Source organism: Gossypium raimondii, chromosome 3, assembly GCF_025698545.1.
Source record: "Gossypium raimondii isolate GPD5lz chromosome 3, ASM2569854v1, whole genome shotgun sequence".
In the NCBI taxonomy this organism is placed as follows: domain Eukaryota; kingdom Viridiplantae; phylum Streptophyta; class Magnoliopsida; order Malvales; family Malvaceae; genus Gossypium; species Gossypium raimondii.
The window spans coordinates 498,571-524,498 of NC_068567.1; the positions used below are offsets into that span (position 1 = coordinate 498,571).

The window sequence follows — 25,928 nt, forward strand, 5'->3', positions numbered from 1 at the left end:
TTTTGAATCATTTTGGTTCGGGTTAGTTTCAAGTTCAAATCATTTTAGGTTCAAGTCATTGGTCTCGGATAATTCCGGGCTCATATTGAACGATGTTGGATAACTTTTTAGTCAAATCGAGATTAAAATTTCTAAATCATTTTGGTTCAGGTTAGGTTCAAGTTAGTTTCAGGTTCAAATCAATTTCGGATTTGATCATTTTGGGCTCATATTGAATGGTGTTGGATTATCTTTTTTTGTCAAATCAGGTTTTAAATTTTCCAGATCATTTTGATTCCAGTTAGTTTCAAGTTTAAATCAATTTTGATTTCAGATTTGATCATTTCAAGTTCATATAGAATGGTGTTGGATTATTTTTTAATCAAATCGGGTTTTAAGATTTTCAGATCATTTTCGTTCGAGTTAATTCCCGGTTCAAATCAAATTCGATTTCAGTTCATTTTGAGCTCATATTTAACCGTGTTGGATTAATTTTTTTAATCAAATCAAACCATATATAATTTGTATTCAATTTGATAAAATCGAATTTTTAAATTCAAATCAAATTTAACCTATCACACCAATCACAATTTTTTTAAAAATAAATAACTGAACCGAATTGAAATCAACCCCAAATATCTCTCCTATAAATTACTAGCCACTTTGTAAATCTAGATCTCTCTCCATAGTATTCATTACCAAGGAAAATGGCGACGGGTGGCATGGATGAAGCAAGCAACATGAAGGTGGTACTGAAACACTATGTATCTGGTTCACCACAAGAAACCGATATGCATTTGACAGCCGGAACCATCAAACTCAAAGTACCAAAGGATTCTAATTCCATCATCCTCAAGAATCTTTATCTCTCATGCGATCCCTACATGATCTTCAAAATGATGAAGCTCGAACGACAATTAACAGATCCTTACGTCCTCGGTTCGGTAATTTTATTCACTTCCTTTCATCTTCATCATCGTTATCGTAATCAAGTTTTATTGTGTTTTGATATGCTTTTTTGTTTACCGTATTGAAAAAATCAAAAATTTGATATTTGAATTTCAACATCCGTTAAAATGAACCATTGGATGATCTTAAAAAAGTGAAATGTGATTTGATTTTTGTTTGAATTTAGCCTACAAATTCTCAACTACATTATCAAAGATCCGAGATTGTTTCAGTAAGTGTAGAAACTAATTAAGCCTCATAAATTTCTATCACCTTTTCATTATTAGCGATGGATATTTATAACATTGCGTCGAGTATCGATTATTTGGAATATAGAAAATAAATGCTGGAAGAGCTTTCACAATAATTTAGAGTCCAATGAGGGGGCACGCAGGGGCTCTCCCATCCCTAAAATAAGAAATTGTTGCTTTAGACTCCTCAAATTTATAAAATCGTAAGTTAATATATAGTTTGGCCCTCCAAAAATGCTAGAATTTTGGTTTATTTCTATGTGAAACTTCATTTTAACTCTTATAAATATATTTAACTTAACTTCGGCCTCTTAAAGCAGACACTAATTAAATTACTTTTAGACTCCTTGGAAATTTATAAAATTATAAATTAATATAGTGATAATTTTATCTTTTAACAGCAACGTGACTAGCACAACTCGAACCGAAGACACACCTGGGACGATGAACACTTTATCCATCAGGCCAACACACAATATTCTTTTTACACTAGGTTCTTTAATTTCATTGCAATAAGTGAACCAAATAATAACACTTCATCAAATTTTTTTAAAATTAAATTTATTTAACTTCATTTTTAATGATATGTAATCATCGATAGCGCCGGTATGCATATTATTAGTAATTTGGATACACAGACTAATTTTAGCTCGAATTTGCAGCCTATAACTGGATATGGAGTGGCAAAAGTTTTGGATTCAGCACATCCTGGCTTTGCAAAGGATGATTTGGTGTGGGGAATAACTGGTTGGGAAGAGTATAGTCTAATTTCAGACCCTAAAAATTTCTTTAAAATCCAACACACCGATGTACCTCTTTCCTACTATGCTGGAATTCTTGGTAACTATCAATTCTCTTCTATCTTAGGTTAAGGTTGTTCGGGATTGAATTGTTCTCTTCTATCTATATACGTGTTATAATGTCATTAGTTAGTCAAAATACTTAAAATCATTAATTGTTCATGTTAAATCGTTGATATTGATTTTTCCTTAACAATAATCCTTCCAACAAATAAAAGGTTCACGATAGTATGATGAGTTGGAGGGGGTGTTTTTAAGAAGAGAAAAAGCCATGTCAGCAACATTTTAATCAGAATAGATAAGTATTTGACCTAATCAATGACACCAAAAAATAGAAATGCTAAACTGTGTTAAATTAAAGTATGAGGGTTAAATTTACAATTTGAGCATAGTAGAAGGATCAAAACCATAATTTGACCCAAATCATGGAATGAAATGGTTAAATTCTACTATTAGTCCCTATACTTTGTTAAAGTTATGAATTTACTCCTTATATACTTTTATTTGATCAATTTTAGTTCCAATGCTTTTCAAATTTGAAACTTTAGTCTTGACCCAAACAATAGTAGTTAAATTCGTTTAGTTAAATTCAATTACTAGTTCTATACTATATGTGTGCAGTTGTAGATTTAGTTCATTTTTCTAATTGGATCATTCCAAGTCTATATATTTTTCGAATTTGAAATTTCAATCTTGACACAAATGACAATCATTAATCTATTAACTAGATTTTTAGTGAGTAATATTTGAAAATAATAAGCTGATATAGCATTACACATATGATAATAAGTTTGGTACATCAGATTTTAAAAATAGTAGAACTTAATAAAAAAATGTAACCAAAGGAAATCTAAGAACATATAAGAACAAATGCATAAAATAGGGAATTGATATATAATAAAATATGTTACTTAGACTCCATGTGAGTGTTGAATACGGTTATGTAATATCGATAATAAATGTAAGACGGTTAATAGGTATGCCTGGGATAACAGCATATATTGGTTTCTATGAGCTTTGTGCTCCAAAGAAAGGAGACTATGTGTTTGTTTCAGCAGCATGTGGTGCAGTTGGTCAGCTAGTGGGGCAATTTGCCAAGCTCCATGGTTGCCATGTTGTTGGAAGTGCTGGTAGCCCAGAGAAGGTAGGCCCTTTGCATGCTATTCCTATTCTTTTTAGGGCTAATATACTATTTGAATAAAAGCATTGACTAGCTAATTGAGTTTACCTCTGTTTAGGGTTTAGAGGAAGGAGAAATGGAGGAGTCCAACAATTATGGCCACCAACATCCCCTGCTTCTTATCTTGAATCAAGACCAGCTGATCCACAATCAAAGTGGTGTAACTCATTGCTCCAGGTGCGGGGAGGAGGTGTCTGCTCCATGTTTTTGCTGTGTGGAGCACTGTGGGTTTTATCTTCACAAGGCATGTGCCGACGCACCTTTGGAGCTTAATCATCCTTTTCATCCCCATCATCCTCTTGTTCTTCTGCAAGAGCCACCATCTTCTTACTCAGGGTGTGTTTGCGATTTCTGTGATGAACCATGTACGAATTTCATTTATCACTGCTCTTGCGCATTGGACTTTCATATTAAATGTGCTTTGTTAATATTTAATATTGCTGAGAATAATTTGAAAGAGCTTGAGCATGTTGCCCTTCAAGATGAAGAACTTGCAGATGAAAATAAGTGCTTTGGGTGTTGGGAACCATTAGCAAAGTATACACACTTTTCTCCCGACTGTGGATTTAATTTACATGACAAATGCGCCGAGCTTCCTTTCAAACTGAATCTTGAGTGCCATCGCGAACATCCTCTTGTTCTACAATTTAATAGCGAAAGGCTCTCTTGCAAGATATGCTGCCTGGTGAGAACGCGAAGAGGATTTGTTTATGGTTGTTCTCCTTGTGAGTTTGTTGTTCACATTGAATGTGTATCGCAATCACCATTACAAGTTATTAAGAGTACAAATCATGAACATCCATTTACCTTGTTTAACGGGCACCAACATCCCCTGTTTCTTATGTTGAATCAAGAGCAGCTGATGGATAATCAAAGGGGTGTAACTGATTGCTGGAGGTGTGGGGAGAAGGTGTCTGCTCCATGTTTTTGCTGTGCGGAGCACTGTGGGTTTTAGCTTCATAAGGTATGTGCCGAGGCACCTTTGGAGCTTAATCACCCTTTTCATCTCAACCATCCTCTTCTTATGCAAAATGCACCTTATTCATCCGGAATGTACATTTGCAATTTTTGCAATAAATCTGGTCACAAGTCTGTTTATCGCTGCTCTTCTTGTGAATTGGACTTTCATATTAAATGTGCTTTGTTTACATTTAATATTGCTGAGAATAATTTGAAAGAGCTTGAGCATGTTGTCCTTCAACATCCATTGATTCCCACTGAAAATGGTGATGAAAAACTTAAAGATGTTTCTAAGTGCTTTGGGTGCCGGGAACCATTAGCAAATTATACACACTTTTCTCCTTGCCGTGGATTTAACTTACATGAGAAATGCACTGAGATTCCTTTCAAATTGAATCATGTGTGGCATCGCAAGCATCCTCTTGTCCTACAATTTAATAGCGAACGCCTCTCTTGCAAGATATGCTGCCAGGTAACAATGCGAAGAGGATTTGTTTATGGTTGTTCTCCTTGTAAGTTTGTTGTTCACATTGAATGTGCATCGCAATCACCATTACAAGTTATTAATAGTACAAATCATGAACATCCATTCACCTTGTTGTTAAGACAAGTTCCATTCACATGTGATGGGTGTGGCACTGAAGGAAATCATGTTGCCTATACATGTGGTACATGCAACATTATAATCCATAAAAATTGCATTTCATTGCCTCGCATTATCAAAAGTAAGTGGCATGACCATCGCCTTCTTCACACATATTTCCATCACATAGAAGATTTTAGGGTTTTGAATTGCCTAAGATGCCATGATGAAGTCAATACAGAGCACGGTAGTTACTATTGTTCAAAGTGCAATGGTATATTCCATGTGAAGTGTGTAATGAAGGATAAAGATTCATATGAAATAGTAGAAAATGAAGATGAGATTGAGATGCCCATTGAAAGTTTCATCATTGTTATTGAGAGCAACGATGCTGGAGAAGCTACAAAAATAAAGCATTTCAAGCATATGCATAATCTAATGTTAGGTCCCTTTGTTGGAGGATATGAAAATAGTTGCGACGGGTGTATGTTGCCAATCTCGGATCCGTTTTACTACTGCTCAGAATGTGCTTTTTTTCTTCATAAAGCGTGTGCTGAGTTACCTAAGATGAAGAATGTTTGGCATCATGATTGCAAAGAGCCTCTAGCCCTTATTTCTGACGAAGCTTTTCAGTGTCAACGATGTTGGTACATATCTAATGCCTTTGCCTATGAATGTTGTGGATGTGAAGAAAAAATATGTCTCCGATGTGTGATTGCTCTTACTCCTGGTGCTCGAACATGTTTGAAACATGAACACCCCTCTTTACTACACAAAGCACAATGGGAAATGCAATGCTTGTGGTAGGACTACACAGGCGGCATTCTGTTGTAAGGATTGCAATTTTGTGCTACATCTTCGTTGTTTTCACTTCCAATTACAGCTCGTCACAAATGCGATGAGCATCTTCTTTCACTCACTGATCATGATGATAACAGTTATTCAGAACATCATCATTGTGATATCTGTGAAGAAAGTCGAGATCCAAATCATTGGTTTTATAATTGTTCAATATGTGATACTTCTACTCATGTTTATTGTGTACTTGGACAATATCCATTCCTCAAACTCAGGAGCCTTTATGAAGAAAATGATCATCCACACCCACTCACCATTGTGAAGAAGAAGTATTACTACCCATATTGTGATAAATGTGGTAAGCCTTGTGTAGATGTGGCTCTTGAATGCTCAAAGTCAGAGTGCAAATATATTGTCCATTGGAATTGTGTAGTACCCTTTCATCTATGGAGATTTTGGGCGTGGTACAAGTGGTAATTCAGATAAAATCATATTTGAAATCTGCCACTTCATTTGCAGGAAAACTCAAGACTTGGAAAACAGGGTTGGGTTTGATGTTTGCCTTGTTACTTGTGATATTAATTATTGTTGTAACTGTAGTTTGGTTTTTTCGACTTTTTAAGTTATAAATAAATGTCATGTAAAAATCTGAGCTGAAACTTGTGAGGTTTGATTGTTGATTTTAGAATTTCTTATAATTTGGGAGTGTGATTGTGCTTCTGTAACAGATAAACTGAAATTACTACAGTCCCAAATAAAATTGAAGGATTAGTGTATTCTTTTTTCCATAAAAAATATATATTAAGACAAAAAAGAAAATGCAAAGCCGAGAAAGGTCATCATCCACACAATTTCACAACAGCTCAAACCAGTAATCAATGGAAGGAGTGATTATGTCCCAAACACTGCAATAGCTTAACCAAGAATGACAATAAACATGGATCCCATCTGCCCGCTTCGACTTTGGGATTTCAATCCCCACACCTAATGTTTTAGCTATTTTCCCATCTCTTTTTTACTCTCTTATATCACAACCTTGTACCTAATTTCCTTACTGTCTTGTCTGGGATGGTGTTGGAGTTTTAGGGAAGTTGAGAGAACAAAATACAGAGAAAACAAAGAACAACACTTATCAGAATTTAATTTTTTTGACTGCTATCAAATTTTCTCATATGCTTTTCATTCAACAAGAAATACAATATATATATGTGTGTAGTGGTCATAAGAAAGTCAACAAACCCCATTAATACACTTTGAAAATACAAATACATAACTTGTACATTAATACACAAACTCTGCTTATCTAACAAGTGATCTTAGCAAGCAGACTAATACAAAAATCATCATCAGCATATGCGAACCTTTCTTAAAATACGTCAGGTGGTTCGCCAACAACATATAACAGCTCACACTTTGATGAGCTTGCAACTTCAATTGAGCTTACACTTTTGGTTTTGTGAGAATATCAGCAAGTTGGACATCTGAACTACAATGAACCAGCTTCACCTCATTCGATTGCTCGACTTCTCTAAAAAGTCCTAGGTCTTAGGTAACATTACATGTTGGTTCTAGGTCTTTTATAGTGACTGTGTTGGGCTCATCGAGTTCCCAACAAACACTAAGACAGCAAAGAAATCTAACAGGCCTGGTCAGAGATGAGCTATAGTGATAATTGATTTAATGTTGTTTTTAATTATTTTTCTTTTATATAAAGCCGATTAATGAAATCTACATGGAACAAATCATAATGATGCAGCAATTAATAAATTTTTTTGAATGAAATTTACATGGTCAAATCTTTAGAGTGTGTTAATTAGAAATCAACAGTAAAATAATAAATAAATATTAAGATATGGAATCAAATTAAAATTTGAGTATTTCACGGGATTAAAATATGATTTTAAAAAACATCTCAAAATTATCCAAACTCAGGTGTCAAATTCAAATAAAAATTCGAAATGATTCGAATCAATATACTCAATGACCCAAAAGTTGATCCTACTAATACGAATCCATATCTGACCAACCTAACTTGACCATAAAAGTTAACAATTTGAATCAGAAATAACAATAACACAAAATGATTTAAACCAGTCCGAATCCCAAACCCAAGATTCTTCAAATTCTCAAATTTAAAATATTCGAATCATTTTAGTTCGGGTTAGTTTCACGTTCAAATCAATGTCAATTTCGGATCATTTCAAATTTGATCATTTTAGACTCATATTGAATGGTGTTGGATTATTTTTTTAGTCAAATCGGGTTTTAAAATTTTTGGATCATTTTGGTTCGGTTTAGTTTCAAGTTCAAACCATTTTAGGTTCAAGTCATTCGGTTTCGGATAATTTCAGGCTCATATTGAACGGTGTTGGATAATTTTTTTAATCAAATCGAGTTTAAAATTTCCAAATCATTTTGGTTCAGGTTAGTTTCAGGTTCAAATCAGTTTCGGATTTGATCATTTTAGGCTCATATTGGACAATGTTGGATTATCATTTTTAGTCAAATCAGTTTTAAAATTTCCGGATCATTTTGATTCGGGTTAGTTTCAAGTTTAAATCAATTTCGATTCCGGATTTGATCATTTCAGGTTCATATAGAACGGTGTTGGATTATTTTTTAATCAAATCGGGTTTTAAAATTTTTGGATCATATCCGTTCGAGTTAATTCCCAGTTCAAATCAAATTCGATTTCAGATCATATCGAGCTCATATTAACAGTGTTGGATTATTTTTGTAATCAAATGAAACCATTTATAATTTGTATTTAATTTGGTAAAATTGAATTTCTAAATTCAAACCAAAAACCTATCACATCAATCACAATTTTTTAAAAATAAATACCTAAACTGAACCAAAAATAGCGTTATGTATGTTAACTGCTTTGGGTGTTGAGAACCATTAACAAAATATACATACTTTTCTCTTGATTGTGAATTTAATTTACATAAGAAATGTGCTGAGCTACCTCTGGAGATGAGTCGTATGTGCCATACACAACGTCCTCTGGTTTTGCAATTCAATAGCGAACGACTCCTTGCCAGTATTTTAGGCTAAAATGAAACACCAATCAGGTTCTTATTGATAGCCAAGGACAAAAGTAGGATTCTTTTGAGGCTATTTCTACTGAATTGGTACATTTGTTTAGTAATACTCTTGACACTGTGGATATTCTGCTAAATTTTTTCAAGCTACTTGGGGTATAGCTGGGAAGGATTTCATGGAGGCTGTGAAGTATTGTTTTTCTTAAGTAGAAAGATGCTAAATTCATTTTGATTCTAATCATATTTGAAATCTGCGGCTTCATTTTCCGGAAAACTCAAAATAGGAAAACAGAGTTTGATCTTTGCCTTATTACTTATGATATTAGTTGTTTATATAATAATCTGAAGTTGCATTGGAATTTGATTAGTACTTTAGAATTTTATATAATTTGAGAGTGTGATTGTTGGATGCTTGTCTTTGTTTCTTTATATATGCTTATTTGAAAATACAAGTTTGTCTGAAACTATTGTCTCTCCTCTTAATATTATATTACATATTACATAAATACATGGCACATGCTACTCAGCTCCAACCCCAATACCACTCTAATTACAATGATTATTTTATAGTGAAATCAGTCTAATTAACGTTAACCAATGCTTATTTCATTACAATTTTTGATGTAAAATGAGCTCAAATTATGGTACACGTATACATATGGTGTATTGTATAATATAATATGGGAATTTCGAAATAAAACAACAAAGGATTTATAAATAAATCTCATAAACATCAAATCAACCCACCATGAAAAGCAAGTGTAACCTTGAATAAAAGCATCGACTGGCTAATTGAGTTCACCTCTGTTTACTATAACCGTCCCTCTGCGTCTGCCTCCAAATATCAAATGCTCTCCCACTTCCTCAATCTTTATCTTTCTTCACTTGTATTCTTGTTTTCCCATTGACACTTGGCTCCCAAAATCAAGCTTTTTCCTTTATTTATATTGCTCGGGGAAGCAACAATGGAGGGGTCTAACAATTATGGCCACCAACATCCCCTGCTTCTTATCTTGAATCAAGATCAGCTGCTGAATGTAGCTAAGTGCTCAAGGTGTCGCGACAAGGTGTCAACTCCATGTTTTGGCTGTGCCGAGGATTGTGGGTTTTACCTTCACAAGGTATGCGCTGAGGCACCTTTGGAGCTTCATCACCCTTTTCATCCTGATCATCCTCTTCTTCTTATGCAAAATGCACTTTATTCATCTGGAATGTACATTTGCAATTTTTGCAATAAATCTGGTCGCAAGTCTGTTTATCGCTGCTCTACTTGTGAATTGGACTTTCATATTAAATGTGCTTTGTTTACATTTAATATTGCTGAGAATAATTTGAAAGAGCTTGACCATGTTGCCCTTCAAGTTGAAGAACTTGAAGATGATAGTAAGTGCTTCGGGTGTCGGGAACCATTAGCAAAGTATACACACTTTTCTCCTAACTGTGGATTTAATTTACATGAGAAATGCGCTGAGCTTCCCTTCAAACTGAATCTTGTGTGCCATCGCGAACATCCTCTTGTTCTACAATTTAATAGCCAACGGCTCTCTTGCAAGATATGCAGAGAAATCAATGTAGAAGCTATAGGATTTGTTTATGGTTGTTCTCCTTGTACGTTTGTTGTTCACATTGAATGTGCATCGCAATCACCATTGCAAGTTATTAAGAGTACAAATCATGAACATCCATTTACCTTGTTTAACGGTCACCAACATCCCCTGTTTCTTATGTTAAATCAAGAGCAGCTGATGGACAATCAAAGGGGTGTAACTGATTGCTCGAGGTGTGGGGAGAAGGTGTCTGCTCCATGTTTTTGCTGTGCGGAGCACTGTGGGTTTTATCTTCATAAGGTATGTGCCAAGGCACCTTTGGAGCTTAATCACCCTTTTCATCTCAACCATCCTCTTCTTATGCAAAATGCACCTTATTCATCTGGAATGTACATTTGCAATTTTTGCAATAAATCTGGTCACAAGTCTGTTTATCGCTGCTCTACTTGTGAATTGGACTTTCATATTAAATGTGATTTGTTTACATTTAATATTGCTGAGAATAATTTGAAAGAGCTTGACCATGTTGCCCTTCAAGATGAAACACTTGAAGATGATAGTAAGTGCTTTGGGTGTTGGGAACCATTAGCAAAGTATACACACTTTTCTCCGGACTGTGGATTTAATTTACATGACAAATGCGCCGAGCTTTCTTTCAAACTGAATCTTGAGTGCCATCGCGAACATCCTCTTGTTCTACAATTTTATAGCGAACAACTCTCTTGCAAGATATGCTGCCAGGAAACAAGGCGAATAGGATTTTTTTATGGTTGTTCTCCCTGTAAGTCTGTTGTTCACATTGAATGTGCATCACAATCACCATTACAAGTTATTAAGAGTACAAATCATGAACATCCATTTACCTTGTTTAACGGGCACCAACATCCCCTGTTTCTTATGTTGAATCAAGAGCAGCTGATGGATAATCAAAGGGGTGTAACTGATTGCTCGAGGTGTGGGGAGAAGGTGTCTGCTCCATGTTTTTTCTGTGCAGAGCACTGTGGGTTTTATCTTCATAAGGTATGTGCCGAGGCACCTTTGGAGCTTAATCATCCCTTTCATCTCAACCATCCTCTTCTTATGCAAAATGCACCTTATTCATCTGGAATGTACATTTGCAATTTCTGCAATAAATCTGGTCACAAGTCTGTTTATCGCTGCTCTTCTTGTGAATTGAACTTTCATATTAAATGTGCTTTGTTTACATTTAATATTGCTGAGAATAATTTGAAAGAGCTTGAGCATGTTGCCCTTCAATATGAATAATAGTTTAAATTATATTAAATTGTTATTTATAGATTCAATATCTTTAAATATAAAAATCATTATATTGAAATAAATTAGACATAAAATGATCTAGCATCTAATCATGAGATCTATTGAAATAAATTAATGTCGATTCAATACATATATGTTGAATCAAATTACACTGATAATTACATATAATATAAATTTAATATGAATCAAAATTACAAACTTATGATTTCGAATCAACAATCAAATTATTAAATATCATTAAGTAGTTCATATTAGTCAAATCGAATTTAAATATAATTGATCAATTTAATTAGTAATGGTTATAATTTTATTCAAATCAGTATCAAATTAATGTTTAACAGTTTATTACAAATTTAAAATTCATAATGATTCAAATGTTATTCATTTCAATTGAAACAGTTTTGACATTAATTAATATATGATCAAATTAGTTAAATTTCAATCATTTTGACAATTCAAGTTCAGTAAAATTTCGTATCAAGTTTAACATTTGAAATTGTTAAGTCTCAATTCAAATTTTAATTCAATTTCATTGGATTTCAATTATATTTGTTTAATCATTTGTCTCAGTTATATTCAATTCACATTTTCAGTGTTCATATCGTTATACAATTTTGATTCAATTAATGGTATTGGATACTTTTATCAATCTTTGATTTATAATTAATCAATTTGTTCGATTATTTATTATAAATCAGTTTATAATTTTTGGAATTAATCAGTTGAACTATATAGAATCAGTTTGATATATTTCAAATAAATGTATCGATTTCATACTTATCGGTTATAGTTTACCGTAGATTATTGAATCAATTATTTGATAACATTAGTATATTTGATCTTATTGATAATTATATTTTAAATAAACTTTCAAATTTAGATCAATTTCGTATATCTCATTAAAATAAATGATTATTATCTAACATCTATAGATACTTTAACTATTATAAATACATTACGTTCTTAAATATTTTGCTTATGAATGTTGTGGATGTGAGGAAAAAATATGTCTCCGATGTGTGATTGCTTTTACTCCTGGTGCTCGAACATGTTTGAAACATGAACACCCCCTCTTTTACTACACAAAGCACAATGGGAAATGCAATGCTTGTGGTACGATTACACAGGCGGCATTTTGTTGTAAGGATTGCAATTTTGTGCTACATCTTGAATGTTTTTCACTTCCAATTACAGCTCGTCACAAATGCGATGAGCATCTTCTTTCACTCACTGATCATGATGATAACAGTTATTCAGAACATCATCATTGTGATATCTGTGAAGAAAGTCGAGATCCAAATCGTTGGTTTTATAATTGTTCAACATGTGATACTTCTGCTCATGTTTATTGTGTTCTTGAACAATATCCATTCCTCAAACTCAGGAGCATTCATGAAGGAAATTATCATCCACACCCACTCACCATTGTGAAGAAGAATTATTACTACCCAGATTGTGATGAATGCGGTAAGCCTTGTGAAAGTGTGGCTCTTGAATGCCCAAAGTCGGAATGCAAATATATTGTCCACTGGAATTGTGTAGTAGGCATTTCTCTATGGGGTTGATGAGTGTGGTACAAGCGGCAATTCAGATGTCATCATATTTGAAACCAGCCATTTCATTTGCAGGAAAACTCAAGACTGGAAAATGGGGTTACTTGTGATATTAGTTATCGTTGTAACTGTAATTTGGTTTTTCCGACTTTTTAAGTTTTAAATAAATGTCATGTAAAAATCTGGAGCTGAAACTTGTAAGGTTTGATTGTTGATTTTAGAATTTCTTATAAGTTGGGAGTGTGATTGTGCTTACAATAATAAAAGCGTTGCTTCTCTTTGTTTTCTTATATAAGCTTTTTCTGAAATTATTTCTCCGTTGCTGTAATAAAATTAGGTTTGACGTTTAGCGCTCTATGTATTTGATAAAGTAAGAAGGACCTGTCTCTGTTGGAACTTTCAGCAAAACAAGAGCAGAATCGAATGAAAGCAAAAAGAAGAAAACTGAAAAAAAAAACTCAGCAAAAGAATTGTAACTGAAAGTCATCAAATTTTTTCATTCAAATTTGAATATATGAAGGTTACAAAAAATGTTTGACAGTTACCTACTAACTTAACTGCCCTTACTTAACACATATTAAAATAATGCAAGTTGATTACAAAAGAAAGCTGGCATACCAGCTATTACATCAGTCAATCTTTCCTACTAACTTAGCTAACTCATTACAAAGATTTAGACTAAGTTCCATAGGAACAAAACATTCAAAAAGTAATTCTATAACTGAACCAATTCCATTTCTTTGCTACAAAACAGTCAAATCAAGTTTAAAATTTCCAAATCATTTTGGTTTAGGTTAGTTTCAGGTTCAAATCAATTTCGGATTTGATCATTTTGGGTTCATATAGAATGGTGTAGGATTATTTTTTAATCAAATTGGGTTTCAAAATTTTTAGATCATTTTTGTTCGAGTTAATTCCCGGTTCAAATTAAATTCGATTTCAGATCATTTCGAGCTCATATTTAACCGTGTTGGATTATTTTTTTTAATCAAATCAAACCATATATAATTTGTATTCAATTTGATAAAATCGAATTTCTAAATTCAAATCAAATAACATGCAAACATGAAAATGTTATTTACAAATATTGGGCTGCGGGTTATGGGATCCCACTTGTTTATGTGTGCCCTGTTCTTTATGTTTTGGTGGCAGCAAACTATAAGCGACCCTCTGCCTCTGCCACCTCCTGAATCATTATCTGTCTTCACTTGTATTATTGTTTTCCCATTGACACTTTGCTCCCAAAATCAAGCTTTTCCTTTATTTATATTGCTTGGGGAAGCAAAAATGGAGGGGTCTAACAATTATGGCCACCAACACCCCCTGCTTCTTATCTTGAATGAAGATCAGCTGCATCTACATTTAGGTTTGGGATATGTTTGAAGAGAAGGAAGTGTGATTTGACAGTTTTACTGCATATTCTGTTATAGCGGTTTTACCGCATTACTATATAAATGTCACCTCAGCTGCATATTTCTATTTGAGTGGCTTCGACTCACTATTATGGTGTGTAGGGTGGATGGGCTACCATAGTCCTTTGTGGTGTGCAGAGTGGATCGGTCTACCATAGCCCAATTGTGGTGTGTAGGGTGGTCGGGGTGGTTTTTGATTGGTTGGGTGGGAAATTTTGGTTTGTTGCATATTTTACATATCTGATTCTATGTCTATCTATATTAATGTTGGGATATGTGTGATAGGTTAATGTAATTGCATTATGTATGTTAGTGGAGACTTCGTATATTTGGTTACCGATTTTAAATTCTAGTATGACATCTGTATTTACTTTTTCTGAAACTATTTTTGTTTCGTTACATCATCATTTGCCTTTTGCCTAAGTTTCAGCCTCACATTGAGTTCCTGTAGCTCATCCCTTTTAGTTTCTTCCATTTAGGTATTTCGCAAGGTTAGTTTGTGGACTCGGCAGATTGAAGGTCTCAAAAGGGGTTTTTGTGTGTGTGTTGGTTTGATTTAAATAAGATTTCCATAAGATTAGTATGGTGATTTGTAATCAATTTGTAAGGCGATTATATAAACTGCGGCATGGGTTATGGCTACTTGATTTGGTTTTAAAATATTCGATGCCACACATGGATTTAATTTCATCACATGTTATTATTCATTTTGTAAACATACGATTTTTAAGGTATTAATCTATGGGTTTTTCGACTAAAAGACATCAAAATTTGCTGTTGCAATTCCGCTTTGAAATTTCAGTTTTTCTCAAAACTACTACTCTGTTTTGATTGCAAAATTAGTACGAAAATAGTAACTTGTTTTTGAACTGGTTTGAAGTGATAACATGGTTTTGTTGGAGCTTTAGCAGTAAACAAAGGCAAAAACAGCAAAACAAAAGTAAAAAACAATGGCAAGAATTGTAACTGAAGAAAATCATCCAAATTTTCATTCAAAAATTGAAATATATGAGAGTTACAATGTTAATTCGACAGTTACCTAATGGCATAACTTCCCCCACTAGTATAAGACTAATGCTAACTTAAGTTACACACAAAATAAGCAGACATATCAGCTATTACATCAATTCAAATCAAACCATATCCTACTAACTTTGTAAACAAATTACAAGTTGACTAGCCTAAGTTACATAGGAACAAAATAAACAAGACAGTTGGCTACATTTGGTTCAGCTCCAATGCTGCACTTCAAAATCGAGCTGCAACTGCTGGTCTTGTTGTAGACTTGCTGCTGGTCTTTTGTTGCAGTGCAGGCCAATGCTTAACAGGTTTAATGTAATTAAATCTTATTTACGGTTTCAATAAGTTGCAAGAGAAAAAGATTTTCGAAAAGAGTTCCTGTGTTTAAAACAGTAATTTTGTTTTGAGCTATTTCGATGAACAATGTGACCTCTGGAATTCAGTCAAAATTTTTGGGCCAAGTTTTGGCGCATTACAATTCATCAACCTACATTTGCCTGTTTTTTTTGCGATAAAAGCAGTACTGAGTTTGTTTATCATTGCGCTTATGAATTGAACTTGCATATTAAAAGTGCTTTATTAAAACTCAACTTGAAAGAGATTGAGTGTGTTGCCCTTCAGCATCCATTAATTTCCACTAAAAATGACGATGAACTTAAACATGCTGTTAACTGCTTTGGGTGTTGAGAACCATTAACAAAATATACATACTTTTCTTTTGATTGTGAATTTAATTTACATAAGAAATGTGCTGAGCTACCTCTGGAGATGAGTCATATGTGCCATACACAACATCCTCTGGTTTTGCAATTCGATAGCCAACGACTCCTTGCAAGTATTTTAGGCTAAAATGAAACACCAATCAGGTTCTTATTGATAGCCAAGGACAAAAGTTGGATTCTTTTGAGGCTGTTTCTACTGAATTGGTACATTTCTTTAGTAATACTCTTGACACTGGATAATAGGGTATGTTCTTTTTCTGTAGTAATAAGGCCTCGGGGCCAGATGGATATTCTGCTAAATTTTTTCAAGCTACTTGGGGTATAGCTGGGAAGGATTTCATGGAGGCTGTGAAGTTTTTTTTTTTTTTCTCAAGTACAAAGATGCTAAATTCTTTTTGATTCTAGTCATATTTGAAATCTGCGGCTTCTTTTGCCGGAAGACTCAAAATAGGAAAACTGTTGGTGCAACAACAGAATCAAGCAGACTCAGCAAGTATCTTGTCGAGCAAGCCTCGAAACTTGCTGAGCAAACAAACAATTTCGAGTTAAAGAAAGAAGAGAATAAGCTGGGGAAATTTTTTGTGAATATTGATGAACAAAACTGATTTCATTCATACATAAAACAATGGCTTGAAGCCAGTACATAACTCAAGCATAAGGCTTGTCAAAATCAACAAGTAATTACCTACCTCCACTAATTACATAGAAACTTGAAATCTTAGCTTGTAAACTTATACAAAACTGTGTTTACAGCTCATACATAAGCTAATTACATCAATCAGAAAGCTAACTTAGTTAGAAATGAACTAACACTCATTTCATCAACTAAATATAACAAAATGAACAAAATGAGCTTGCATCAGCAGCCCTTGCATCTGTTCCAGCTTTGCTTGGTCTTCATGGCCTGTATGGAATCGAGTGTTGGCTTCATGCTGACCAACTTCAACACTCCTCCTTGGTTAGCATGGTGCAAACACCTAATTTTCTTCTTAAATGCTCAAACCTTGTGACATTAAGGGCTTTAGTCAAAATGTCTGCAAGCTGGTCCTCTGAATTGCAGTGAATTAGCTTCACTTCCTGAGCTTGCTCCATTTCTCGAACAACATATAGCTTAATGCTAAAATGCTTTGTTCTTCCATGGAACACAGGATTTTTGGCAATTGCAACAGTAGATTGATTGTCACAGAAGATCTCTGTTGCTTCCCTTTGATCCATATTCAAATCAGCCAGGATTTTCCTAAGCCAAATGGCTTGGTTGACAGCACTTGCTGCTGCCACATACTCTGCTTCAGCAGTAGATTGTGCCACCAGACTTTGCTTCTTCGAGCTCCAGCAGAACATAGCTGAACCAAGGTTGAAAGCATACCCTGAGGTGCTTTTCATGTCATCTATCGATCCAGCCCAGTCACTATCAGTGTACCCAACTAGATTTAGATTTCCTTTCCTGCTGTACCTTAACCCATAGTCCAAAGTGCCTTTGACATATCTCGAGCACTCTCTTGGCGACTGAAATGCTTCTCATTGCAACAATGCAAGAACCTTGAGAGCAATCCTACAAGATACATTATGTCCGGTCTAGTGGCAGTCAAGTATAGCAAACAACCAACTAGACTCCTGTAGGTAGTTTCACATACCTTCTCAAAATCTCCTTGGCTCGATAGTTTTTCTCCAACAGCAACAGGTGTTTTAGTTGGTTTGCTGTTTTGCATGGAGAACTTGGTCAGAATCTTTGTGGCAAAGCTCTTCTGACTTAAAAATATCCTATTCTGTGCTTGAGTCACCTCCATTCCAAGAAAATAGGACATCTCCCCAAGATCAGACATTTCAAACACCTCTTGCATCTTGGTCTTGAAATTAACCAGCACTGCTCGATCTCCTCCTGTCACCAGCAGGTCATCAACATATAGGGACACAATGAGTTGTGTTTGTGTCCCTTGCTTCTTGACATACAGTGTTGGCTCACTCTTGCTTCGATTGAATCCCAGATCAGTCAAGTAGCCATCGATTCTGCTGTACCAGGCCCTTGGAGCCTGTTTTAAGCCATATAGGGCCTTCTTCAATTTGTAGACCATATGCTCTCTCCCAGCTATTTCAAACCCTTGTGGTTGTTCAACATAGATGTCTTCATCTAAAAAACCATTCAGAAAGGCTGATTTCACATCGAGTTGATGAATTTTCCATTCGAGCTGGGCTGCTAAGGCAATCAGCAGTCTGATGGTGTCGAGCCTGGCCACTGGTGCAAAGGTCTCCAGGTAGTCCAAGCCATACCTCTGACTGAACCCCTTGACAACCAACCTTGCTTTCAGTTTGTTCAAGGTTCCATCAGCATTCTGCTTGGCTTTGTACACCCATTTCACCCCAATCACCTTCCTTTTGACTGGCCTTTCAACCAATTCCCAGGTCTGGTTCTTCTCAATCATGCTGATCTCCTCAGCCATTGCCTGCTTCCACTCTTGCTGAGCTTCAGCCTCTTCAAAGTTACTTGGTTCAGCTATGGCTATATGAGCCCTTTCATAAATCTCAGTCATTGATCTTGTTCCTCTGACTGGTTCATCATCAATGTCCATTTCAGGAACACTTTGTTCGCTCGACTTGGTTTGTCAGAAGTTCTTGAAACTTCCTCAGTTCATGCCTTTCCAGCCCAACATGACCTTTCATCAAATACCACATCCCCGCCATCGACACTTTGTTTGTTGAAGGATCCAAGATCCTATAGCCCTTCTTAACAGTGCTGTAGCCCACCAGAAGACCAGGTCGAGCCCTTTCAGACAATTTGTCCCTTTTAACAGCAGGTACATGTGTGTAACATATGCATCCAAAGACCTTCAGATGAGCGTTGATGGCTTGAAGCCAAACCAGCCTCGAATGGAGTCTTCGATCCAAAGCCTTGGTTGGAAGTCTATTTTGAATGTATGTTGCGGTGTTAAGCTTCGCCCATAGTGCTTTAGGCGATTCTTCGAATCATTAAGCACCGCCATATCCATTAAGCTCCTATTCTTCCTTTCACTTACACCATTACGTTGAGGTGTATAAGTGTTGGTAAGTGGTGTTTGATGCCCGCCTTATCACGAAGGCTTGGAACCGAAATGAGGTGTACTCGGTCCCATTATCGACCTTATGGTCTTCACTTATGACTGTTTCATCTCAGCAGCAGCTTTAAACTTCCAAAACACAAGTGGCCACTTCGATTTCTTTTAAGAAGTAAAGCCAGAATATCTAGAGAAATCATCAATAAACAAGATGAAATACTGTTTCCACTTAGTGACTCGATCCTCATAGGGCCACACACATCGTGTGCACCAGTTGGAGTTTTCAGAGGCTCTCCGGGCTTGATTCATGGGAAATGGCAATCGGCTGCTTTTCCTAGTCGACACACTTCACACACATCATCATGGTCCACCGAGTTGATGAAGTTTTCAGCCAGTCTTCTCGACCATTCGCCATCGATCCGAAGTTGGCATGTCCCACCTTTGATGCCACAACTTAGATTCATCCGATGTGGTGTGTAGGCAATGTCGACTTCTTTGTCCATCAACCACAAAGCTCTTATCACCATAGGGATCGCCATCGCTTTGGATCCACTTGGATCACCGATTTGCATCGCTTGTCCTTGAACACCACAGAGTAACCTTTCTCCAAAGAATTGAGCTATCTTTGAGTAGGTTTCACAATTTCGTGCACCAGAGCACATTTGAGATCATTTTGGCACTGTGGAGTGCATATCAAGACATCACCTTTGCCTTCACTTGAATAAAGTGCCCATTACCAATTTTGACTTTGGTTCTACAGTTTCGTCTAAAACTTGAAGATTGCAGCATCGGTGTCATGTGATTGGTGCATCCATCGTCTAGGAGCCAACCAGATGAGAGCCTTTCTGAGCAAATGAGCATGACACAAGAAAGACTTGCTCCTCTTGGTCACTTGTCCTCCTTAGCTACTCGAGCCTCGGCTTTCATCTGTTGAGACCGGTTCATCTTGATTTGGTCTTGCTCTTGCAAACTCTCTCAACATGACCCTTCTTCTTACAATGTTGACACAAAGATCCGGATTGAACCAAGATTTTTCTTCCGGATGACCACCCTTCGCAGTGCTTGCAAGTTTGACCTTCTCTTCTCGCAAAGATCATTCTTTGGCTTGTCTCTCCGTGCCTTCTTGCCTTTGTAGGCGATTTGTCCTTGCTCGAAAGGCACCTTCTTGATGCTCTTCCAGTCTACTTGCTCTCCTCTGCTCTTGAGCATATAGAGCATTGATCAACTCAGTCAGGGAAATGGTGGACAGATCCCTTGAGTCCTCGAGAGATGAGATTTTTGCCTCATACCTCTCAGGCAGAGTTGCTATTACTTTCTCCACTATCCTAGCTTCATTAAACTACTCTCCAAGGAGCCTGACGCTATTAACCACAGCCATAATCCTGTCAGAATATTGCTTGACAGTTTCTTCTTCCTTCATCTTTAAATTCTCGAAATCTCTCCTCAAATTCAGTAACTGTTGCTGCCTTGTCCTCTCTGTCCCTTGAAACTCTTCTTGCAACTTATCCCAGGCCTGTTTTGGTGATTCACAGGCCATAATCCTTGTGAAAATCACATCTGACACTAAGTTCTGAATGCAAGACATGGCCTTGTGCCTCTTGGTCCTCTCATCAGCATGCTGCCTGATCTGAGCCACTGTTGGATTGCCTCTAAGTGGTTCGGTTCAACATCCTGAGTTGACCACCTCCCACAGATCATAAGCCTGCAGGTAAGTCTTCATTTTGACCACCCATATGTGATAGCCTTCTCCATTGAATACTTGAGGTGCAGCTGGTGAAAAGCTTGATGAAGCCATGGATTTGTATAACAGGTCCCTTAAGAAATAAGCTCTAGATACCAATTGTTGGTGCAACAACAGAATCAAGCAGACTCAGCAAGTATCTTGTCGAGCAAGCCTCGAAACTTGCTGAGCAAACAAACAATTTCGAGTTAAAGAAAGAAGAGAATAAGTGGGAAATTTTTGTGAATATTGATGAACAAAACTGATTTCATTCATACATAAAACAATGGCTTGAAGCCAGTACATAACTCAAGCATAAGGCTTGTCAAAATCAACAAGTAATTACCTACCTCCACTAATTACATAGAAACTTGAAATCTTAGCTTGTAAACTTATACAAAACTGTGTTTACAGCTCATACATAAGCTAATTACATCAATCAGAAAGCTAACTTAGTTAGAAATGAACTAACACTCATTTCATCAACTAAATATAACAAAATGAACAAAATGAGCTTGCATCAGCAGCCCTTGCATCTGTTCCAGCTTTGCTTGGTCTTCATGGCCTGTATGGAATCGAGTGTTGGCTTCATGCTGACCAACTTCAACAAAAACAGAGTTTGGTATTAGCCTTATTAGTTATGATATTAGTTGTTGCAGTTGTAATTTAGATTGTTTTAAATAAGTGTTATATAATAATCTGAAGTTGCATTGGAATTTGATTATTATTTTTAGAATTTTTTATAATTTGAGAGTGTGATTGTTGGATGCTTGTCTTTGTTTCTTTATATAAGCTTATTTGAAAATACAAGTTTGTCTGAAACTATTGTCTCTCCTCTTAATATTATATTACATATTACATAAATACAAGGCACATGCTACTCAGCTCCAACCCCAATACCACACTAATTACAATGATTATTTTATAGTGAAATCAGTCTAATTAACGTTAACCAATGCTTACTTCATTACAATCCTTGATGTAAAATGAGCTCAAATTATGGTACACGTATACATATGGTGTATTGCATAATATAATATGGGAATTTCGAAATAAAACAACGAAGGATTCATAAATATCAAATCAACCCACCATGAAAAGCAAGTGTAACCTTGAATAAAAGCATCGACTGGCTAATTGAGTTCACCTCTGTTTACTATAACCGTCCCTCTTCCTCTGCCTCTAAATATCAAATGCTCTCCCACTTCCTCAATCTTTATCTTTCTTCACTTGTATTCTTGTTTTCCCATTGTCACTTTGCTCCCAAAATCAAGCTTTTCCTTTATTTATATTGCTCGGGGAAGCAAAAATGGAGGGGTCTAACAATTATGGCCACCAACATCCCCTGCTTCTTATCTTGAATGAAGATCAGCTGCTGAATGTAGCTAAGTGCTCAAGGTGTCGCGAGAAGGTGTCAACTCCATGTTTTAGCTGTGCCGAGGATTGTGGGTTTGACCTTCACAAGGTATGTGCTGAGGCACCTTTGGAGCTTAATCACCCTTTTCATCCTCATCATCCTCTTCTTCTTATGCAAAATGCACCTTATCCTGGAGGGTACATGTGCAATTTTTGCAGTAAATTGGGTAATGAATTTGTTTATCACTGCTCTTGCGAATTGGACTTTCATATTAAATGTGCTTTGTTTACATTTAATATTGCTGAGAATAATTTGAAAGAGCTTGAGCATGTTGCCCTTCAAGATGAAGAACTTGAAGATGATAGTAAGTGCTTTGGGTGTCGGGAACCCTTAGCAAAGTATACACACTTTTCTCCTGACTGTGAATTTAATTTACATGACAAATGCGCTGAGCTTCCCTTCAAACTGAATCTTGTGTGCCATCGCGAACATCCTCTTGTTCTACAATTTAATAGCCAACGGCTCTCTTGCAAGATATGCATAGAAAGCAATGAAGAAGATAAAGGATTTGTTTATGGTTGTTCTCCTTGTAAGTTTGTTGTTCACATTGAATGTGCATCGCAATCACCATTACAAGTTACTAAGAGCACAAATCATTAACATCCATTTACCTTGTTTAACGGGCACCAACATCCCCTGTTTCTTATGTTGAATCAAGAGCAGCTGATGGACAATCAAAGGGGTGTAAATGATTGCTCAAGATGTGGGGAGAAGGCGTCTGCTCCATGTTTTTGCTGTGCGGAGCACTGTGGGTTTTTTCTTCATAAGGTATGTGCCGAGGCACCTTTGGAGCTTAATCACCCTTTTCATCTCAACCATCCTCTTCTTATGCAAAATGCACCTTATTCATCTGGAATGTACATTTGCAATTTTTGCAATAAATCTGGTCACAAGTCTGTTTATCGCTGCTCTTCTTGTGAATTGGACTTTCACATTAAATGTGCTTTGTCTACATTTAATATTGCTGAGAAAAATTTGAAAGAGCTTGAGCATGTTGCCCTTCAACATCCACTGATTCCCATTCAACATCCATTGATTCCCACTGAAAATGGTGATGAAATACTTAAAGATGTTTCTAAGTGCTTTGGGTGCCGGGAACCATTACCAAATTATACACACTTTTCTCCTTGCCGTGGATTTAACTTACATGAGAAATGCACTGAGATTCCTTTCAAATTGAATCATGTGTGTCATCGCAAGCATCCTGTCATCCTACAATTTAATAGCGAACGGCTCTCTTGCAAGATATGCTGCCAGGTAACAATGCGAAGAGGATTTGTTTATGGTTGTTCTCCTTGTAAGTTTGTTGTTCACATTGAATGTGCATCACAATCACCATTACAAGTTATTAATAGTACAAATCATGAACATCCATTCACCTTGTTGTTGAGACAAGTTCCATTCACATGTGATGGGTGTGGCACTGAAGGAAATCATGTTGCCTATACATGTGGTACATGCAACATTATAATCCATAAAAACTGCATTTCATTGCCTCGCATTATCAAAAGTAAGTGGCATGACCATCGCCTTCTTCACACATATTTCCATCACATAGAAGATTTTAGGGTTTTGAGGTGCCTAATATGCCATTATCTAGTCAATACAGAGCATGGTAGTTACTATTGTTCAAAGTACAATGGTATATTCCATGTGAAGTGTGTAATGAAGGATAAAGATTCATATGAAATAGTAGAAAATGAAGATGAGATTGAGATGCCCATTGAAAGTTCCATCATTGTTATTGAGAGCAACGATGCTGGAGATGCTACAAAAATAAAGCATTTCAAGCATATGCATAATCTAATGTTAGGTCCCTTTGTTGGAGGATATGAAAATAGTTGCGACGGGTGTATGTTGCCAATCTCGGATCCGTTTTACTACTGTTCAGAATGTGCTTTTTTTCTTCATAAAGCGTGTGCCGAGTTACCTAAGATGAAGAACGTTTGGCATCATGGTTGCAAAGAGCCCCTAGCCCTTATTTCTGACAAAGCTTTTCTGTGTCGACGATGTTGGTACGTAACTAATGCCTTTGCTTATGAATGTTGTGGATGTGAGGGAAAAATATGTCTCCGATGTGTGATTGCTCTTACTCCTGGTGCTCGAACATGTTTGAAACATGAACACCCCCTCTTTTACTACCCAAAGCACAATGGGAAATGCAATGCTTGTGGTAGGACTACACAGGCGGCATTCTGTTGTAAGGATTGCAATTTTGTGCTACATCTTCGTTGTTTTTCACTTCCAATTACAGCTCATCATAAATGTGATGAGCATCTTCTTTCACTCACAGATCATGATGATAACAAATATTTAGAAAGTCATCATTGTGATATCTGTGAAGAAAGTCGAGATTCAAAACTTTGGTTTTATAATTGTTCAACATGTGATACTTCTGCTCATGTTAATTGTGTTCTTAGACGATATCCATTCCTCAAACTCGGGAGCATTCATGAAGGAAATGATCATCCACACCCACTCACCATTGTGAAGAAGTATTACTACCCAGATTGTGATAAATGCGGTAAGCCTTGTGAAGGTATGGCTCTTGAATGCTCAAAGTCGGAATGTAAATTTATTGTCCACTGGAAATGTGAAGTAGACTCTTATCTATGGGGTTGGTGAGTGTGGCACAAGCGGGCAATTCAGATGTAATCATATTTGAAACCTGCCACTTCATTTGCAGGAAAACTCAAGGCTGAAAAACAGGGTTTGATGTTTGCCTGGTTACTTGTGATATTAATTATTGTTGTAACTGTAATTTGGTTTTTTCGACTTTTTAAGTTAGAAATAAATGTCATGTAAAAATCTGAGCTGAAACTTGTGAGGTTTGATTGTTGATTTTAGAACTTCTTATAATTTGGGAGTGTGATTGTGCTTACAATAATAAGCTTCTCTTTGTTAGATGCTTCTCTTTGTTTTCGTATATAAGCTTTTTCTGAAATTAGTTAGCTCAATGTATTAGATAAGGTAAGAAAGGAGCTGTCTCCTTCAAAAAACCAAACATGTCTTTTAATGATATATTTCGCATATTAAAATTTTATTGCGGAATTTATGAAGCTTCATCATAACTTAACCCAATTATTGTCTTACCAAATAATTTTGGAAACAAAAGATTCAACAGCCTCCGTAATCTTTCAATCTCCCTTCTGTAACAGATAAACTGAAATTACTACAGTCCCAAATAAAATTGAAGGATTCGTGTATTCTTTTTTTTTATCATCCACACAATTCCACAACAGCTCAAACCAGTAATCAATGGAAGGAGTGATTATGGCCCAAACACTGCAATAGCTTAACCAAGAATGACAATAAACATGGATCCCATCTGCCCGCTTCTACTTTGGGATTCCAGTCCCCACACCTAACGTTTTAGCTATTTTCCCATCTCTTTTTTACTCTCTTATATCACAACCTTGTACCTAATTTCCTTACTGTCTTGTCTGGGATGGTGTTGGAGTTTTAGGGAAGTTGAGAGAACAAAATCCAGAGAAAACAAAGAACAATATTGGAGCATATGAAGCAGATGCGAGCAGTGGCTGGGAAGCCTATACTGCGCTCAAAATTGGTGACATTCCTAGACGAAACTATAAAGATTAAGAGCCAAGGTAAGGTGACTAGTCTGCTGACAGATCTGGTGGGGATGGTGATCGCTCTCGACGGTGAACAGGTATGCAAAATGGCAAA

The 25,928-nt window shown here is 36.0% G+C and overlaps 1 protein-coding gene across 1 annotated transcript; it reads left to right on the forward strand.

Moving 5' to 3' along the window:
• Window positions 1-686: 686 nt before the first annotated feature.
• Window positions 687-25,072, forward strand: LOC128039782 (uncharacterized). Its single transcript, XM_052628304.1, has 6 exons — window positions 687-923; window positions 1,841-2,018; window positions 2,956-3,122; window positions 3,217-4,055; window positions 10,324-11,043; window positions 22,943-25,072. The coding sequence occupies exons 1-6, from the start codon at window positions 687-689 to the stop codon at window positions 24,864-24,866; spliced, it is 4,065 nt and encodes a 1,354-aa protein (XP_052484264.1). The 3' UTR covers window positions 24,867-25,072.
• The last annotated feature ends 856 nt before the right edge of the window (window positions 25,073-25,928 follow it).